Source organism: Eretmochelys imbricata, chromosome 19 (assembly GCF_965152235.1).
Source record: "Eretmochelys imbricata isolate rEreImb1 chromosome 19, rEreImb1.hap1, whole genome shotgun sequence".
NCBI lineage: Eukaryota > Metazoa > Chordata > Testudines > Cheloniidae > Eretmochelys > Eretmochelys imbricata.
Genome location: NC_135590.1, coordinates 19697981 through 19717819, shown reverse-complemented (window position 1 = coordinate 19717819; position 19839 = coordinate 19697981). Strand labels below are relative to the sequence as shown.

Genomic DNA, 19839 nt, shown 5'->3' with positions numbered 1-19839 from the left:
TCTATTTAGTATATTAAGCTTAATTTGCGTTTTTTATTTATTTGCTAGGTAATCTGCTTTGATCTGTTTGCTATCATTTAGAATTAGAACTCCACGTCTCTCATGGAGGTTGTGGAAGTCACAGATTCTGTGATTTCCTGTGACCTCTGTAATTTCTGCAGCAGTCAGTGTGGCTGACCCCAGGGCCGCCCAAGCATCTGGCCACAGAGCCAGCTGCTCAGTCAGCCCTGGGGACAGCCACACGGGCAGTTGCTAGAGCAGCTCTGCAGCCAGCTACCTGGGTGGTCTCACAGCCAGCCGCACCGGCGGCAGCTCTGGCAGCCCCGGACAGCTGCCAATGCAGCTGGCCCCAGGACTCCCCCTCCTGGCAGCGGCTGGAGAGGCAGCAGGCCTGCTGGGGCTCCCTCTCCCCCAGCAGGGCCCAGAGTGGTGGTGGGCCTCTTTGGTTCTTCCCGTGCAGTGGGCACCCAACTTTCCTCCCCCATCCCCTGCAGTGGACCCCTCCAAGATTCAATCATGACTATTTTCAGTAAAAGTCATGGACAGGTTGTGGGGCCTTGATATTGAATTTTTTGCCCATGACCTGTTCATGACTTTTACTGAAAATACTCATGATTAAATCTTGTCTTATTTATAATCACTTAAAATTAGGGCTGTCCATTAATCGCAGTTAACTCACACGATGAACTCAAAAAAATTAATCGTGATTTAAAAAAGTTAATCATGATTAATTGCAGTTGTAATTGTACTGTTAAACAGTAGACTACCAACTGAAATGTATTAAATATTTGTGGGTGTTTTTCTACATTTTCAAATACATTAATTTCAGTTAAAACACAGTATACAAAGTAGATTGTATTAAAACAACAACACTATAAAGTAAGCAAATATTTGCACTGTAAAAATGGCAAACAAAAGAAATAGTATTTTTCAGTTCACCTCATACAGGTACTGTGGTGCAATCTCTTTATGATGAAAGTGCAACTTACAAATGTAGATTTTAGTGACATAACTGCACTCAAACAAAACAATGTTAAGCTTTAGAGCCTACAAGTCCACTCAGTCCTACTTCTTGTTCAGCCAGTCACCAAGACAAACAAGTTTTTCGTTTAGGGAAGATAAAGTTGCCTGCTGCTTATTTACGTCACCTGAAAGCGAGAGCAGGCGTTCTCATGGCACTTTTGTAGCCGGCATTGTAAGGTATTTGTGCCAGATGTGCTAAACATTCATATGCCCCTTCATGCTTCAGCCACCATTCCAGAGGACTTGCTTCCATGCTGATAATGCTCATTAAAAAATGAGTTAATTACATTTGTGATGGAACTCCTTGGGGGAGAACTGTATATCTCCTGTTCTGTTTTACCCACGTTCTGCCATATATTTCATGTTATAGCAGTCTCTGAGGATGACCCAGCACAGGTTCATGTTATGAACACGTTCACAGCAGATTTGACAAAACGCAAAGAAGGTACAAATGTGAGATTTCTAAAGATAGCTACAGCATTTGACCTAAGGTTTAAGAATCTGAAGTGCCTTCCAAAATCCGAGAGGGACAAAGTGTAGAGCTTGCGTTCAGAAGTCTTACAAGAGCAACACTCCGATGGGGAAACTACAGAACCTGAACCACCAAAAAAGAAAATCAAACTTCTGCTGTAGCATCTGACTCAGATGATGAAAATGAACATGCATTGATCCGCACTGCTTTGGATGGTTATCGAGCAGAACCTGTTACCAGCATGGACACACGTCTTCCGGAATGATGATTGAAGCATGAAGGAACATACAAATTTTTAGTGCATCTGGCACATAAATATCTTGCGACGCAGGCTACAACAATGCCATGCGAGCATCTGTTTTCACTTTCAGGTGACATTGTAAACAAGAAGTGGGCAGCATTAGCTCCTATACATGTAAACAAATTTGTTTGTCTGAGCGATTGCCTGGACAAGAAATAGGACTGAGTGGGCTTGTAGGCTCTAAAGTTTTACATTTGTTTTTTATTTTTGAATGCAGTTATTTTTGTACATAATTCTACATTTGTAAGTTCAACTTTCATTATAAAGAGATTGCACTACGGTACTTGTATTAGGTGAATTGTAAAATACTATTTCTTTTGTTTTTTACAGTGCAAATATTTGTAATGAAAAATAAATATAAAGTGAGCGCTGTACATTTTGCATTCTGTGTTGTAATTGAAATCAATATATTTGAAAATATCCAGAACTATTTAAATGGTATTCTATTATTGTTTAACAGTGCGATTAACCGTGCAATTAATTTTTTTTATTGCTTGCTAGCCCTACTTAAAATCTATATTTTGTAGTTAATAAACTTGCTTTTGCTTTATCTCAACCAGTGAATTGGAGTGAAGTGTGAGAGAATAACTCGGGGGCAAAGGCTGTTGCATATACCACTCCACATTGGGGGGGCAGGGGGGGAAGGGTGAATTTTTTGAGCTTACGCTGTACAAGTTCCCTGTGCAGTGCAAGACTGTGTAATTTTGGCTTTATATTCCAGAAGGGGTGCATGCCTGGGGAGCTGGGAGTTGCCTTAACTGTAGCCTTCTTATGTAGGGGCTGGTCAGAGAGCCTGCATGTAACTGCAGCGGCTCTGTCCTTACCTGTATGTATGCTGGTGAAAGTGTAGGCTGGAGGGCTTTGCAGTTTGTCACAGAAGTCCAGTGTGAGAGGGCGCCCAGGCTGGTGGGTCAGGGGGCGCAGTGGCATCCCAGTTCCAGGAGGCAGCCCAGGGGAACCAATCACACCTGGCTCCTCCGAAACCCAGGATCCATCAGCACCAAGACAGTCCAATCATCACCAGTTACCACCCTCCTTATTGCCTCAGACAGTCTGGGCACCCAGAGTCCCTCTTCCATCACGAAGATCTGAATCTGTTGCCACACTACTGGATATCTCTCCTCTGTTGGGACCTATTGGGGATAATATCTCTCCCAAGAGAGACTGCTGCAGGACAGAGCTGATCACCCCTCCCATACGCAGAATACACCTGCCCTCTAATGCCACTGGAACCTGAATCAGCCACCTTTTGTACTGCCCTTATCCACTACTAAAAGGCCCGCATGACCCTGGGACCCACCTCTGCCTCATCTAACTCAGAGCCACTAGTACCCCAGTCACAATTGACCCCTCCTACTGGGCATATTGGGGACCTTGGGACTAGTAGCCCCCTGCAGATTCAATCTGGTCTGTTAGGGAATCCCCTCTTGTCTCCCCTCAGATCTCCTATACTGCAGTTCTGGTGCTTCTGCCTAAACCAACAGGAGGACTGCTATCATCATCTCCAGATGAGGTGGTGACATTTGCATCCTCTTGCCCTACCGATGACTTCAGGTAGTTCCAAGACCTTCTCCACAGAGTTGCTGGAGAACTTCAGATTCCTTGGAGGAGATCCAAGACTCCCAACACAAACTCTTGGACATTCTGCATGCCTCTGGATCCAACATAATAGCTCTCCCTGTTTAATGAAACCATTCTGCAGCTGGCTAGGACAGTTTGGCCCACCTATGCCACCTGGGCTCCTAGCCCAACAGGGCAGAAAAACGTTGTATATTGGCTAAGGGTGTGAATTTTTGTTCTCTGACCCAGCTCCCAGTTCATTGGTGGCCCAGGCTGCTTTGGAAAGATCCAGACGACTGCATCCCCAGTCTACTCCTGTGGGCAGGGAGGGTAAATGTTTGGATCTGCTGGGAATGAAGGTCTTTTCGTGGGCCAGCCTCCAGTTCAGGATAGTCAATTTAAGGCAACAAGAAAAGGAGGACTTGTGGCACCTTAGAGACTAACAAATTTATTTGAGCATAAGCTTTCGTGAGCTACAACTCATCAATTTCAGGCGTTACTGGTTCATGAACTATCCCAAGTTTGAGTTCACCAGCAGCCTACTGCAACAGGACAGAGCTTGTTTCCAAACTCTGATAGATGAAGGCAACTGATAGCCATGACCACCCTCCAATCTGCTGTTGATGCTGCCACTACCTTCTCTAGAGCCATGGCTGTTGCTTTCATTGTTCACAGGGAGTCATGACTCTGTGCCTCAGGGTTCCCTACCGAGGTCCAGAATACCATTGAGGACCTCCCCTTCGATGAATCGCACCCCTTCAGTGAGAATACAAGTGAGTCCCTGCATACCCTGAAGGACTCCAGGGTCAATTACTTCAATCACTGGGGATAGACACAGCTGCCCCTAAGAGGAAGTTTCATCACACATCATCCAAATGGAGGTATACAGCTCAGCAGTGTGTCCATCCGAGACCCTATGAACCACCACGTAAGAGGCAGAGGGTTCAGAAGTCCCGTTTCCCTACATCCTCCGCAACAGGCTTAGCATCTCAATCTCAGCCTCTGGCTTGACAATATTTTTGGCTGGAGCTTGAGAGCCACAAATCACTAAGCTCAGCGCCCCCCAGTGTAGTACTTGGGGGCAGACTAGCACTCCTTTGCACTCCAGCTGTTGAAATAACAATGGACAAATGGGTGCTGAACGTCATCCACTCGACTATATGATAGAGTTTGCATCCCTACCTCCTCCAACCCCATCCACCTTCAGGGACCACACTCACAAGAATATTCTCACTCAAGGTCAGTTCCCTACTGCAGTGAGAAATAATAGAACACATTCCTCCACAATATCAAGGGAAAGGATTCTACTTGACTACTTCCTAATGCCCAAAAAGAATGGTGGTTGGAAACCAATACTTGATCTCTGCCATCTCAGCCACTTCTTTTGTGAACTCAGATTTCACATGGTGACATTGGCAGCAATAATTCCATCTTTAGAAAAGGGCATGTGGTTCATGGGCTCTCAATATGAAGGACTCCTATGTTCACCTAGGTATTCACCGTCTTTCCCCCACAGATGTTTTCTTAGTTTTATGGTAGGTTCTGACCATTTTCAGTACAGAATTACTCCCCTTTGGTATAGCGGCCTCCCTGAGTCTTTACCAATGTATTCTTAGTTGTAGCGGCTCTCCTCAGACGTTCCACCCTTCTTGTCTTCCCATACCTCAACAACTGGCTCCTTGCTGCTAAATCCTACCAAGAGGGTAGAACCTCTCTGATGCTGTCTCTCCTCTCTCTTCACTGAGAGACAGCATAAGCACTGATAAATCTGTCCCCCTCCCCCGCCCAATCTCTGGACTTTATCAGGGCAGCCTTGAATTCTATCACCACAAGAGCCTACCCACCCATGGACAGGTTCCAGAGCATGAATAACATCATAACTCACATCATAAACTACCCTTGGATGCTGGTCAAAGCATCTCTCTCCCTATTTGGCCACATGGCATCGTGCACTTATGTCAACCATTCACAAGACTCCACCTTAGTTGCCGTCAAGCATGGTGACAGTTCTGACCGAGTTTTGTCCTCCCTCCTGTGGTGGACAAATACCCATGCATGGGGGTTCCCTTTATCCCCTTCCGTCCTCTCCGGACAGAGCCATCATTATGGATGTATCCTTGGTAGGCTGAAGAGCCCACATGAACAAAGGGTGTGGACATCTTAGAATCCAGGATGTACATCAGTATCCTGGAACTGTGGGCAGAATGGAGGATGTGCGAGTCTTTTCTCCTATTCATCTGCTTTCACCATATCACTGTAAAGTCTGACACTACGACTGACTTCTACATCAACAAGCAAGGGGGAGCAAGATCTGCCTCCCTGTGCGCAGAAGCAGACAGCCTCTGGAATTTGTGTGTCAGCAATCACATCACCCTGTCAGTAGCCTACCTTCTGGGGAAGCAGACTTCCTCAGCAGACACCTCGCACTTGACCACGAGTGACAACTTTGTAACATGATGCTGCACAACGTTTTTCACTCTGTGGGGAACCCAAACTAGAGATGTATTCGCTTCTCAGACAACGATTGCACCCCATATTGTTTCAGAAGAGCCCTAGGTCACTGCTCCCATTGTGATGCTCTGCTTCTTACCAGGTCAGACCAGTTCAACTATGCCTTCCTTCTGCTGTCACTTCTGCCACAAGTTCTATGCAAGTTCCAACTGGACAGAGTGAGGGTCATCTTGATCGCTGCCTTCTGACCCAGATAGTTCTGGTTCCCCAACCTCCTGCTTATGTCATCTTGCCCACCAATTATACTTCCGACATTCCCCAAGCTCCTGACCCACTGCAACAGCAAGATCAGTATCCCGGAGGTCTCTGGAAGTCGCAGAATCCATGACCTCCGTGACATAATCTTAGCCTTAATTATAGATAGGTGCCAAAGGAGTCTGTCATCCTGTTCTCTAGTGGTGTTTGGTGTCCTGCAGCAGACACCAACTAGTACCCCATCTTGTGCTTTATCTGTTAGGACGTTGATCTATAAGCATTCAACATCATTTGCTTCTGAGTTGTTAGTCACACAGAAACAGGTAATGCCATTTTTGACACAGTACCACTCTCCCTCCCGTCTTGCCCACACAGTCCTTCCAGCCTCTTTGCTCAAGCTTCTTTCAGTTGAATTCTTTGCTCAGCCTGAGCCTGTTATCTTAACTCCTTCTTGTGTTGAATGCCTTCATCTTTGCAAGGAAAGGCCATTCTCCATAAGCCAACACCGAAATTGCTTGCATCTTGTATTATGAAAATATAGTTTCCGTAAATCTCTCCTCTCTGTTTTTCCATTGTTCATATAGGTCCACAATACATCCTGTATCTAGGGAACAACTAATGAATTGGATAGCTAACTGCATTCCAGCATGTTGTGGAATTGCTACTTGTGGTTCCATAGTTGAATTTTGCACCTACCTGGGATTCACACACTTGGTTAGGTATGAAGAATATAGAATGTACTTCTCAAAATTACAGCACTTACTCTTCTTAAGTATAGAATGAATTTTCTGAGAATTTACAAATAAATTGGTTAATTAGTTTAGGAATTAAAATTAATGGGTCCTTTTAAGAAGCTCAGCACTCTTTTTTCCTAGATCTGAACAGAAAACAGATGCTTCACACGTCTATTATTTGTAATAATGTAGCATCTTAGAGTCCTAGTCGTGGACCAGGACCTCACTGGACTAGGTATTGTAGAAACACAGGACAGAGATGGTCCCTGCCCCAGAGAGCTTACAGCCTAAGCTCATTTATAGTTAACTGAGTGAGATCTCACATGGGCTACATTTTGAAGAATTTATTTTCAGGATTATTGATTATTTTTCAGCCATTCTTCATAATTGAAAGTTTCTCCTTCAGTAAGGGCTGACGAATCATGTTCTGCTATAGAAAATTCCATAATAAACAGCCATTTTTCAAATTGGCCCACATTGCTCATTGTTCTCAAAAGAGTGAGCTCATAACTTCTCCACAGTTGGGTGGATCTCTTGAGAGGGGCATCCATCCTCCTTTGTTCTCGATGGGACAGAGGCTATAGGCAGGTCTTAGTAAAGATGGCTGGCTCCCCCCCCCCACCCCCCCGGAACAATGGTAATCAGAACCATTTTGAATGAGAGCATCTTAACTGAGGCTTGCTGTGGACATGTTCCCATTGAAAATAGTGGAAGACTTCTCATTTTAAGAGGGCAATTCTCCATGCATTCCTATGAAGATTTTTATGCACCAGCCTCAGCTGACAGAAACTTTTAGATATGAAAAATAACGGTAGACAATAACATTAATCCTAAATCTCCCATTTCAAAAGCTGTCCAATTGTACCAAGTCTGCTCAGCAGAGAGGAGAGTAAGAGCAACTGGGTCTGGGACTGCCCCGTAATAACACAAGGGGAAAAAATAATCAAATGTGTCTTTTTTTCAAATCCATTTCAATTTTGGACAAAATACACTGAAATGTGTCTCTCATATTGATAAGGCATGGCATTGCTATAGGGGAAGATTGTGTGAGTACACTGTGCATTTTTTAACTCTGCGTATTGGGATTTTGGAGTTAAGGGTAAATTTAGAATTTACTACGTTTATAATGCTTGATTTGGGAATAATTGTAGAAACCTAAAAAGAAAAGGAGTCCTTGTGGCACCTTAGAGACTAACCAATTTATTTGAGCATGAGCTTTCGTGAGCTACAGCTCACTTCATCAGATGCATACCGTGGAAACTGCAGCAGACTTTATATATACACAGAGAATATGAAACAATACCTCCTCCCACCCCACTGTCCTGCTGGTAATAGCTTATCTAAAGTGAGCAACAGGTTAGGCCATTTCCAGCACAAATCCAGGTTTTCTCACCCTCCACCCCCCCACACAAATTCACTCTCCTGCTGGTGATAGCCCATCCAAAGTGACAACTCTTTACACAATGTTCATGATAATGAAGTTAGGCCATTTCCTGCACAAATCCAGGTTCTCTCACTCCCTCACCCCCCTCCAAAAACCCACCCCCATACACACACAGACTCACTCTCCTGCTGGTAATAGCTCATCCAAACTGACCACTCTCCAAGTTTAAAACCAAGTTAAACCAGAACATCTGGGGGGGGGGGGTAGGAAAAAACAAGAGGAAATAGGCTACCTTGCATAATGACTTAGCCACTCCCAGTCTCTATTTAAGCCTAAATTAATAGTATCCAATTTGCAAATGAATTCCAATTCAGCAGTTTCTCGCTGGAGTCTGGATTTGAAGTTTCTTTGTTTTAAGATAGCGACCTTCATGTCTGTGATTGCGTGACCAGAGAGATTGAAGTGTTCTCCGACTGGTTTATGAATGTTATAATTCTTGACATCTGATTTGTGTCCATTTATTCTTTTACGTAGAGACTGTCCAGTTTGACCAATGTACATGGCAGAGGGGCATTGCTGGCACATGATGGCATAAATCACATTGGTGGATGTGCAGGTGAACGAGCCTCTGATAGTGTGGCTGATGTTATTAGGCCCTGTGATGGTGTCCCCTGAATAGATATGTGGGCACAATTGGCAACGGGCTTTGTTGCAAGGATAAGTTCCTGGGTTAGTGGTTCTGTTGTGTGGTATGTGGTTGTTGGTGAGTATTTGCTTCAGGTTGCGGGGCTGTCTGTAGGCAAGGACTGGCCTGTCTCCCAAGATTTCTGAGAGTGTTGGGTCATCCTTTAGGATAGGTTGTAGATCCTTAATAATGCGTTGGAGGGGTTTTAGTTGGGGGCTGAAGGTGACGGCTAGTGGAGTTCTGTTATTTTCTTTGTTAGGCCTGTCCTGTAGTAGGTAACTTCTGGGAACTCTTCTGGCTCTATCAATCTGTTTCTTTACTTCCGCAGGTGGGTATTGTAGTTGTAAGAAAGCTTGACAGAGATCTTGTAGGTGTTTGTCTCTGTCTGAGGGGTTGGAGCAAATGCGGTTGTATCGCAGAGTTTGGCTGTAGACGATGGATCGTGTGGTGTGGTCAGGGTGAAAGCTGGAGGCATGCAGGTAGGAATAGCGGTCAGTAGGTTTCCGGTATAGGGTGGTGTTTATGTGACCATTGTTTATTAGCACTGTAGTGTCCAGGAAGTGGATCTCTTGTGTGGACTGGACCAGGCTGAGGTTGGTGGTGGGATGGAAATTGTTGAAATCATGGTGGAATTCTTCAAGGGCTTCTTTTCCATGGGTCCAGATGATGAAGATGTCATCAATGTAGCGCAAGTAGAGTAGGGGCTTTAGGGGACGAGAGCTGAGGAAGCGTTGTTCTAAATCAGCCATAAAAATGTTGGCATACTGTGGGGCCATGCGGGTACCCATAGCAGTGCCGCTGATCTGAAGGTATACATTGTCCCCAAATGTGAAATAGTTATGGGTAAGGACAAAGTCACAAAGTTCAGCCACCAGGTTAGCCGTGACATTATCGGGGATAGTGTTCCTGACGGCTTGTAGTCCATCTTTGTGTGGAATGTTGGTGTAGAGGGCTTCTACATCCATAGTGGCCAGGATGGTGTTATCAGGAAGATCACCGATGGACTGAAGTTTCCTCAGGAAGTCAGTGGTGTCTCGAAGGTAGCTGGGAGTGCTGGTAGCATAGGGCCTGAGGAGGGAGTCTACATAGCCAGACAATCCTGCTGTCAGGGTGCCAATGCCTGAGATGATGGGGCGCCCAGGATTTCCAGGTTTATGGATCTTGGGTAGCAGATAGAATATCCCAGGTCGGGGTTCCAGGGGTGTGTCTGTGCGGATTTGATCTTGTGCTTTTTCAGGAAGTTTCTTGAGCAAATGCTGTAGCTGCTTTTGGTAACTCTCAGTGGGATCATAGGGTAATGGCTTGTAGAAACTCGTGTTGGAGAGCTGCCTAGCAGCCTCTTGTTCATATTCCGACCTATTCATGATGACAACAGCACCTCCTTTGTCAGCCTTTTTGATTATGATGTCAGAGTTGTTTCTGAGGCTGTGGATGGCATTGCATTCCGCATGGCTGAGGTTATGGGGCAAGTGATGCTGCTTTTCCACAATTTCAGCCCGTGCACGTCGGCGGAAGCACTCTATGTAGAAGTCCAGTCTGCTGTTTCGACCTTCAGGAGGAGTCCACCTAGAATCCTTCTTTCTGTAGTGTTGGTAGGGAGACCTCTGTGGATTAGTATGTTGTTCAGAGGTATTTTGGAAATATTCCTTGAGTCGGAGACGTCGAAAATAGGATTCTAGGTCACCACAGAACTGTATCATGTTCGTGGGAGTGGAGGGGCAGAAGGAGAGGCCCCGAGATAGAACAGCTGCTTCTGCTGGGCTGAGAGTATAGTTGGATAGGTTAACAATATTGCTAGGTGGGTTGAGGGAACCATTGCTGTGGCCCCTTGTAGCATGTAGTAGTTTAGAAAGTTTAGTGTCCTTTTTCTTTTGTAGAGAAGCAAAGTGTGCGTTGTAAATGGCTTGTCTAGTTTTAGTAAAATCCAGCCACGAGGAAGTTTGTGTGGAAGGTTGGTTTTTTATGAGAGTATCCATTTTTGAGAGCTCATTCTTAATCTTTCCCTGTTTGCTGTAGAGGATGTTGATCAGGTGATTCCGCAGTTTCTTTGAGAGCGTGTGGCACAAGCTGTCAGCATAGTCTGTGTGGTATGTAGATTGTAATGGATTTTTTACCTTCAGTCCTTTTGGTACGATGTCCATCTGTTTGCATTTGGAAAGGAAGATGATGTCTGTCTGTATCTGTGCAAGTTTTTTCATGCAGTTGATAGATTTCCACTCCATACGGCTAAATGCAGTGCCTTGCATAATGACAGGTTTCAGAGTAACAGCCGTGTTAGTCTGTATTCGCAAAAAGAAAAGGAGTCCTTGTGGCACCTTAGAGACTAACCAATTTATTTGAGCATGAGCTTTCGTGAGCTACAGCTCACTTCATCAGATGCATACCGTGGAAACTGCAGCAGACTTTATATATACACAGAGAATATGAAACAATACCTCCTCCCACCCCACTGTCCTGCTGGTAATAGCTTATCTAAAGTGAGCAACAGGTTAGGCCATTTCCAGCACAAATCCAGGTTTTCTCACCCTCCACCCCCCCACACAGATTCACTCTCCTGCTGGTGATAGCCCATCCAAAGTGACAACTCTTTACACAATGTGCATGATAATGAAGTTAGGCCATTTCTTGCACAAATCCAGGTTCTCTCACTCCCTCACCCCCCTCCAAAAACCCACACCCATACACACACAGACTCACTCTCCTGCTGGTAATAGCTCATCCAAACTGACCACTCTCCAAGTTTAAAACCAAGTTAAACCAGAACATCTGGGGGGGGGGGGGTAGGAAAAACCAAGAGGAAATAGGCTACCTTGCATAATGGCTTAGCCAACCTAGTAATGTATTTTATCCTCAGTTACTTACATGTACTCTCAACCTTACTTCTGTCTTCAGGTAATGTGTCTGGGAATATAAATAGGTTTACAGCTTCAGTTCTAGAACATCTTGAAGCCTGTTCCCTCAGAATTTGTGGAGTGTGTATAACATGCTTTATGTAGATTCCTGTATCTAAGATCTATAAATACAAATCTTGTTCAGTGCAAACCTCCAGTTACCATTAATATTGCAAATACAGTCTGGTGGAGCTAGGCTTCCAACTCATTAAAAGTCAGTGGGATTTGAGTGTCTAATGCCTAGGCATATTTGAAAATGACACTCCAAATCAGTTCTGTGCTTTGGTAAGGCTGTCCTAACTCAAGGCCACACTAGCTAGTTTCCATGAAGAGAGCGTCCAGTGTGGAAGTATTTCATGAAGGACAAAATGAAGGTGTTCTGAGTTCTGTACACTACTGTAGTGGCTTTATAGAACCATGCTCCTCCCTCTTTCACCATGCTTATGCCCGGAATTGCTGCTTGCAGGTAGGTGATCAGGAACTTTGAGGTAGGGTTGTGTTCTGTTTGTGTTCTTCATATTCTTGGCCTCATCTATCGAGGAAGACTGGGCTTTTAAAGGCAATCTTTTTGCTGTATTTCACTCACTGCAAAGTCAACTTTTTTCTTTCCCTTTTTATATTTTTCTAGTGATGTTTATTTATCATCAAGGGACAGACAGATACTTGACTGGCATTTTGCAAATCTAGAATTTGCTAATGCCACACCGCTGTCTACGCTTTCACTGAAGCACTGGGACCAGGTACCTAATTCTTTAAAATAGCGCTCATAGATTTAGTACATGCATTTCATTCTGACATGTTTCTGTATGTTAGCAAGCATTTCTAAGAAATTTAAGTGTCATGTACCTCAGCATTATCCCTTCAACTTTCATTCTAGATTCTACAGGATATTAACAGAGAGATGGCTAGTTCTTATACATGTTTACTGACAGAGTTCCGGAGGGTTCTGCTAATACCCAAACGGACTGTAATTAGTTTATACTGTTTTATATTTGTTATAGGAAAATAGTCTATACCAATTATTTTATCAGTAATACAAGGGATTTTCTTCTTGTAATTAAGTTAGGTATAGCACTTTAAGTGGAAAAGTTCCCCGTTTATTTAACTCTGTACTGATTGATCTATTTTGGTTATAAACTTATGTATTTTTATATATTTCGTTTTAGGATGATGATTTTGAATTCACGGGCAGTCACCTGACGGTGAGAAATGGGTATTCCTGTGTGCCCGTAGCCTTGGCGGAAGGGCTGGACATTAAATTAAATACAGCAGTTCGACAGGTTCGCTACACAGCTTCAGGTAAATTAAGCTCTCTAACTTCAGAAGTTGCACTACCAAGGAGCACTGTCCTTCGACAATTGCCTCTGTTCCTCACAGGATTCACACACTCCTCACAGCATGAGCACAGAGCCATAGAAAAGCAAGGCCTGTAGGGCCTGAACTATTAGGAAGCTTTAACAGGTTTACAAATAATAATTTTTGGTCGCTTGTTTCTTTAGTTGTGTGGGCTCTGCATCATGTTGCAGCTTGAGTTCCTCATGTCCCAGGTACCACCTGGCCTGCTGATTCCCGTTCATAATGGGATTAAGGTAAATGCAGTAAGGGGTTTTGGTAAGCAGCCTAGCCTGTACTGGTTCTGACAATAGGAATTCAGTGGGAGAGCATTGTGCTACTAAGAAATGTCCATCACAGACCAGCACATTGTTCTCCAAGGCACGGTTCTATTGGTGCAGGATTTGCTCTGTGGGCCTAAAATGAGACCAAGCAGCATGGGTAGAATCATAGGCTATGTCTACACAGCTAAGGACCTTACAGCGGCACAGCTATACCACTGCAAGGTCTCCCGTGGTAGCTATGTTGGTGGGAGAGCATACCCCTGACTGACAAAAGTGCTAGGGTAGACATACACAAAGTTTTAGAAGGGATTGCAGGTGTAAACCATTCAAGACAGGTGCCTATTCAGCCTCCTTTTGAAAACTTGCAATGAAGAATCTTCCACAACCTCCGTAGGCAGTCTGTTCCATTGTCCTACTGTTTTTACAGTTAGGAAGTTTTTCCTGAGATTTAATGTAAATCTGCTATGTTGTAGTTGGAACCCATTGCCTCTTTTCCTGCCCCCTGTGGCAAGAGAGAACAGCCTTTTTCCATCCTTTTTATGGCACCCTTTCAAGCATTTGGAGACGGCTATCATGTCATCCCCTGTCTCCCCCCCTTAATCTTCGCTTTTCCAAACTAAACGTACCCAGTTCCTTCGGCCTTTGCACATATGGCTTGCATTCCATCCCTTTGATCATCTTTGTAACTCGCCTCTGGATAGTTTCCAGTTTCTCTACATCCTTTCTTACATAGGTGACCAAAATTGGACACCGTACTCTAGCTGAATAGAGTGGTACTGTCACCTCCTGTGACTTGCATGATGTGCAACCTAAAATTGCATTTGCTTTTTTGCAATAGCATCGCATTGCTGGCTCCTGTTGAGGTTGTGATCCACCAGAGCTCCCAGATCTTTCTCAGCAGTTGGCAATATCTCTCCCCGCCCTCCCCCCCCCCTCCGCCCCCCCCGGTAGCTTTGTCATCTGCAAACTTGGTTAGTGTGCTCTCCGTTCCTACATCCAGGTCATTAATAAAGATGTTAAACAACTCTGGACCCAAAATAGACCCCTGTGGAACCCCACTTGAGTCCGACATCATTCCATTAATAAAAACAACGAGGAGTGACACCTTAGAGACTAACACTTGTGGTACCTTAGAGACTAACAAATTTATTTGGGCATAAGCTTTTGTGGGCTAGTTAGTCTCCATCTTTGTTAGTCTCTAAGGTGCCACAAGGACTCCTTGTTGTTTTTGCTGATACAAACTAACATGGGTACCACTCTGAAACCTGATTCCATTAATAGTTACTCTTTGTTTGCGGTTGTTTAACCAATTATGTTGCCACTTAATGGTAGTTCTGTCAAGCCTGCATTTCTGCAGCTTACTTACCAGAATGTGATGTGGGACTGTGTCAAAAGCCTTGCTGAAATCTAGATATATTATGTCCACAGCATTCCCCCCTATCCACCATATCAGTTACCCTGTCAAAGAAGGAAATCAGTTTGGTTTGGCGTGATTTGTTCTTGGTAAATCATTGCTGGCCGCTAGTGATTACTCCTATATCCTCCAGGTTTCACAAATTGAGTGTTTTATACATTGATTCCCAGGTATCAAAGTCAGGCTGACTGGTCTATAGTTCCCCGGCTCCTCCTTTTTACCCTTTTTAAAGATTGGCACTATGTTAGCTCTTCAGTCTTCCAGGACTTCTCCTGTCATCCATGAATTTATAAATATTATTGCCAGTAGCTCTGAGATTTTTTTTCAGCTAATTCCTTCAGTACCTTCAGGTGAATAGCATCCAGCCCCACTGATTTGAATTCATTCAAATTGGTCAGAAGATCTAACATTTTCTTTACATATCCCGATCTGCATCCCTTCCCCTTTGTCTATGGGGACTTCACTAATCATCCAATCACATTATTTTTTGTGAGAAGGCTGAAGCAAAGTACACATTGAACAGCTTTGTCTTCTTATCTTCCATTAGCAGCACACCTTTTCCAATGAGTAGCGGGCCTACACCATCCCTGATCTTTCTTTTTTGTCTGACATATTTGAAGAACCTCTTCTTGTTACCTCTAACATTTCTTGCCAGTTGTAACTCAATCTTTGCCTTGGCTTTCCTGATTTCTGTCCTTTTATGAGAGGTGTTTAAAGTTAACCTTTCTCATCTGACTTCTTGATTCTGTACCAATTCAAAGAATGTTATGATTTCAAAGGGATATTTTGAGTTCTGAGACCTTTTTGGGTGAAATCCTTAGATTCTACTGCACAGTCAAAGCATTGTTCTGGAGAAAGTAATGTTGGTCCCAAAGCATCCTTAGTTCCAGACCTGTCTGATCAAGCTGACCAACTTTCCTCTGAGGCCTGTATCCCTCCCTTCCTGAAGGGCAAGCAGCATAGTTTAAATCTGTTACCAAGCACTATACAGGGCACAAGATGTGCTACAGATCCTGTAATGTAATCCTAGACAAATTGGAGGATTGGGCCAAAAGAAATCTGATGAGGTTCAATAAGGATAAATGCAGGGTCCTGCACTTAGGATGGAAGAATCCAATGCACCGCTACAGACTAGGGACTGAATGGCTAGGCAGCAGTTCTGTGGAAAAGGACCTAGGGGTGACAGTGGACGAGAAGCTGGATATGAGTCAGCAGTGTGCCCTTGTTGCCAAGAAGGCCAATGGCATTTTGGAATGTATAAGTAGGGGAATAGCGAGCAGATCGAGGGACGTGATCGTTCCCCTCTATTCGACATTGGTGAGGCCTCATCTGGAGTACTGTGTCCAGTTTTGGGCCCCACACTACAAGAAGGATGTGGAGAAATTGGAGAGAGTCCAGCGAGAGTCCTTCCCCCACTGCAACTTGAGACCATTGCTTCTTGTTCTGTCATCTGCCACCACTGAGAACAGCCTAGCTCTATCCTTTTTGGAACCCCCCTTCAGGTAGTTGAAGGCTGCTATCAAATCCCCTCTCACTGAGGGTGGCTTTGGAGCTGGTGGGTTCATCAACTCCCTTGCAGGTTTCAAGTCTAAATATGTCACCTGTTATCAGACCTTTGCCTTCTGGGAGGAGAAGTCCCTTGTTTCCAAGTGTGACGGAATGCACTTTGCATTCACACCTTGCACACTACTGTAATAATCTTTGTGCAAAATATGCCTTATAAAGTATCATTTAAAAGCTAATAACTTGCTGGTCAATCTCATCATCGAGAAATGTATGTAACAACATTGTTTGTGAAGCTATAAAATTCCCTTGTATGATGATGATAGCACATGTTCCAAACCCCACAGACCTGCCCAGGCAGAAGTCAGTAAACAGGTCTGTCCTGAGCAAAGGAATATGTGTTTGACTTAATTTGCATTTAAACAATCATCAAGCAGAAAGAAGGAAGGGAGGAAACCTGCATGTAAGCATACACAGGTGAAAGAACCCAGAGGAAGCATCCATCCATCCTAGATAAATTTTCCAGCTGAGAATAAGGAGACATGTTTTTCAAAAGAAGGAGTGAAGCCATTAAAAAGGAGGGGGCAAACAGCAAGTTACTTCTTTCTCCCTGTCCATCTCCTTCTTTGCACCTGAGAAGACAAAAGAAACAGCCGTTGAACTCTGGGGGAGGGGTTTGGAAGTCCTTGAAGTATGCGGTGAGAAACTGAGCTTTGGGTCTAATATAGTTTGAATCTAAGGCCTGGTCTACACTTGTGGGGGGGGATCAATCTAAGTTACGCAACTTCAGCTACGTCAATAACGTAGCTGAAGTCGACATACTTAGACCTACTCACTGCAGAGTCTTCACTACAGTGAGTCGACTGCTGCCGCTCTCCCGCTGACTCTGCCTGCGCCTCTCGCGGTTCTGGAGTGCAGGAGTCGACGGGAGAGCGCTTGGGGGTCGATTATCGCGTCTAGTCTAGACCCTCACTGGATTGATCGCTGCCCGCCGATGCAGCGGGTAGTATAGACATACCCTGATATAGTATGGTTGGAAAATGATTTCCAGAGAGTAGTTATCCGTAGTTAACAGTCAAGCTGGAAGGGCATATCGAGTGTGGTCCTGCAGGGATTGGTCCTAGGTCTGGTTCTGTTCACTATCTTCCTAAATGATTTAGGTAATGGTACAGAGTACAATTATAAAGTTTGCGGATGATACCAAGCTGGGAGGAGTTGAAAGGACTTCGGAGGATAGGATTAAAATCCAAAATGATCTGGACAAACTGGAGTAATGGTCTGAAGAAAACGGGATGAAATTCAATAAGGAAAAATGCAAACTACTCTGCTTAGGAAGGAACAATCAATTGTGCACACACAAATTGGGAAATGACTGCCTAGGAAGGAGTACTGCGGAAAGGGATCTGGGGGTTATTGTGGATCACAAGGTAAATATGAGTCAACAGTGTAACACTGTTGCGCCAAAAAAAAAAAAAAAGGCAAACTACATTCTGGGCTGTCTTAGCAGGAGTGTTGTAAGTAAGACACGTGAAATAATTCTTCTGCTTCGTTCCGAGCTGATGAGGCCTCAGCTGGAGTCTTGTGTCCATTTCTGGGCACCACATGTCAGGAAAGATGTGGACAAATTGAAGACACTCCAGAGAAGAGCAACAAAAATTATTAAAGGTCTTAAAAACATGACCTATGAGGAAAGTTTGAAAAAAAAAATTGGGTTTGTTTTGTCTGGAGAAGAAAAGACTGAGGGGGGACATAAGTTTTCAAGTACATAAAAGATTGTTGGGGGGGGGTAATTGTTCTTGTTAATCCCAGAGGACAGGACAAGAAGCAATGGGCTTAAATTGCAGTAAGGGAAGTTTAGGTTGGACAATAGGAAAAACTTCCTAATTGTCAGGGTGTTTAAGCCCTGGAATAAATTGTCTAACCCGTTCTTAAAAAACTCCAATGATGGAGATTCCACAACCTCCCGAGGCAAACACCTGTCAGGAATGGTCTAGTTATTATGTAGTCCTGCCTTGAGTGTAGGCGACTGGACTAGATGACCTATTGAGTTTCTTTCCAGTTCTGCAGTTCTATGATTCTATGTTCTATGATAGGCACCAGAAGTGTTTTATCTTTGTTTTTCTTGTAACCATTTCTGACTTCTATGCTTCATTACTTGTGTTCACTTAAAATCTCTCTTTGTAGTTAATAAACTTGTTTTATTATTTTATGTAATCTAGTGTAGAGCTGTCAAGCAATTAACAAAATTAATTGCATGAGTAAACAATAGTATACCATTTATTTAAATATTTTTGAATGTTTTCTACATTTTCAAATGTATTGATTTCAGTTACAACACAGAATACAAAGTGTATAGTGCTTACTTTATATTTATTTTTAATTACAAATATTTGCACTGTAAAAAACAAAAGAAATAGTATTTTTCAGTTCACCTAATACAAGCACTGTAGTGCAGTCTCTTTATCATGAAAGTTGAACTTACAAATGTAGAATTATGTACAAAAAATGACTGCATTCAAAAATAAAACAATGTAAAACCTACAAGCCCATTCAGTCCTACTTCAGCCAATCGCTCAGACAAACAAGTTTGGTTACAATTTGCAGGCAATAATGCTGCCCACTTCTTGTTTACAATGTCACCTGAAAGTGAGAACAGGTGTTTGCATGACACTGTTGTAGCCGGCGTCGCAAGATATTTACGTGCCAGATCCGCTAAAGATTCATATGTCCCTTCATGCTTCAGCCACCATTCCAAAGCACATGCGTCCATGCTGATGATGGGTTCTGCTCAATAACGATCCAAAGCACAGCAGACCGACGCATGTTCATTTTCATCATCTGAGTCAGTTACCACCAGCAGAGGGTTGATTTTCTTTTTTGGTGGTTCAGGTTCTGTAGTTTCCCCATCAGAGTGTTGCTCTTTTAAGACTTCTGAAAGCATGCTCCACACCTCGTCCCTCTCAGATTTTGGACGGCACTTCAGATTCTTAAACCTTAGGTAGAATGATGTAGCTATTTTTAGAAATCTCACATTGGTACCTCCTTTGCGTTTTGTCACATCTGCTGTGAATGTGTTCTTAAAATGAACCTGTGCTGGGTCACCCTCTGAGACTGCTATGACATGAAATATATGGCAGAACGTGGGTAAAACAGAACAGAAGATATACAGTTCTCCCCCAAGGAGTTCAATCACAAATGTAATTAACTCATTATTTTTTTAACGAACATCATCAGCACAGAAGCATATCCGCTGGAATGGTGGCTGAAGGATGAAGGGGCATACGAATGTTTAGCATGTCTGGCACGTAAATACCTTACAATGCCAGCTACAAAAATGCCATGCGAATGCTTCTTCTCACTTTCATGTGACATAAATAAAAAGCAGGCAGCAGTATCCCCTGTAAATGTAAACAAACTTGTTTGTCTTAGTGATTGGCTGAACAAGAATTAGGACTGAGTGGACTTGTAGGTGCTAAAGTTTTACATTGTTTTATTTTTTGAGTACAGTTATGTAACAAAATATGTACATTTGTAAATTACACTTTCACAA

General features: G+C 43.6%; 1 protein-coding gene across 2 annotated transcripts in view; it reads left to right on the top strand.

Moving 5' to 3' along the window:
* KDM1A (lysine demethylase 1A) overlaps positions 1–19839 on the top strand; it is a 185349-nt gene that overhangs the window by 124338 nt on the left and 41172 nt on the right. For both annotated transcript variants that reach the window (XM_077838122.1, XM_077838121.1), the window contains 2 exons: positions 12385–12496; positions 12923–13055. In XM_077838122.1, the coding sequence (XP_077694248.1) occupies positions 12385–12496; positions 12923–13055 (245 nt within the window). The remainder of the gene's footprint in view (positions 1–12384; positions 12497–12922; positions 13056–19839) is intronic.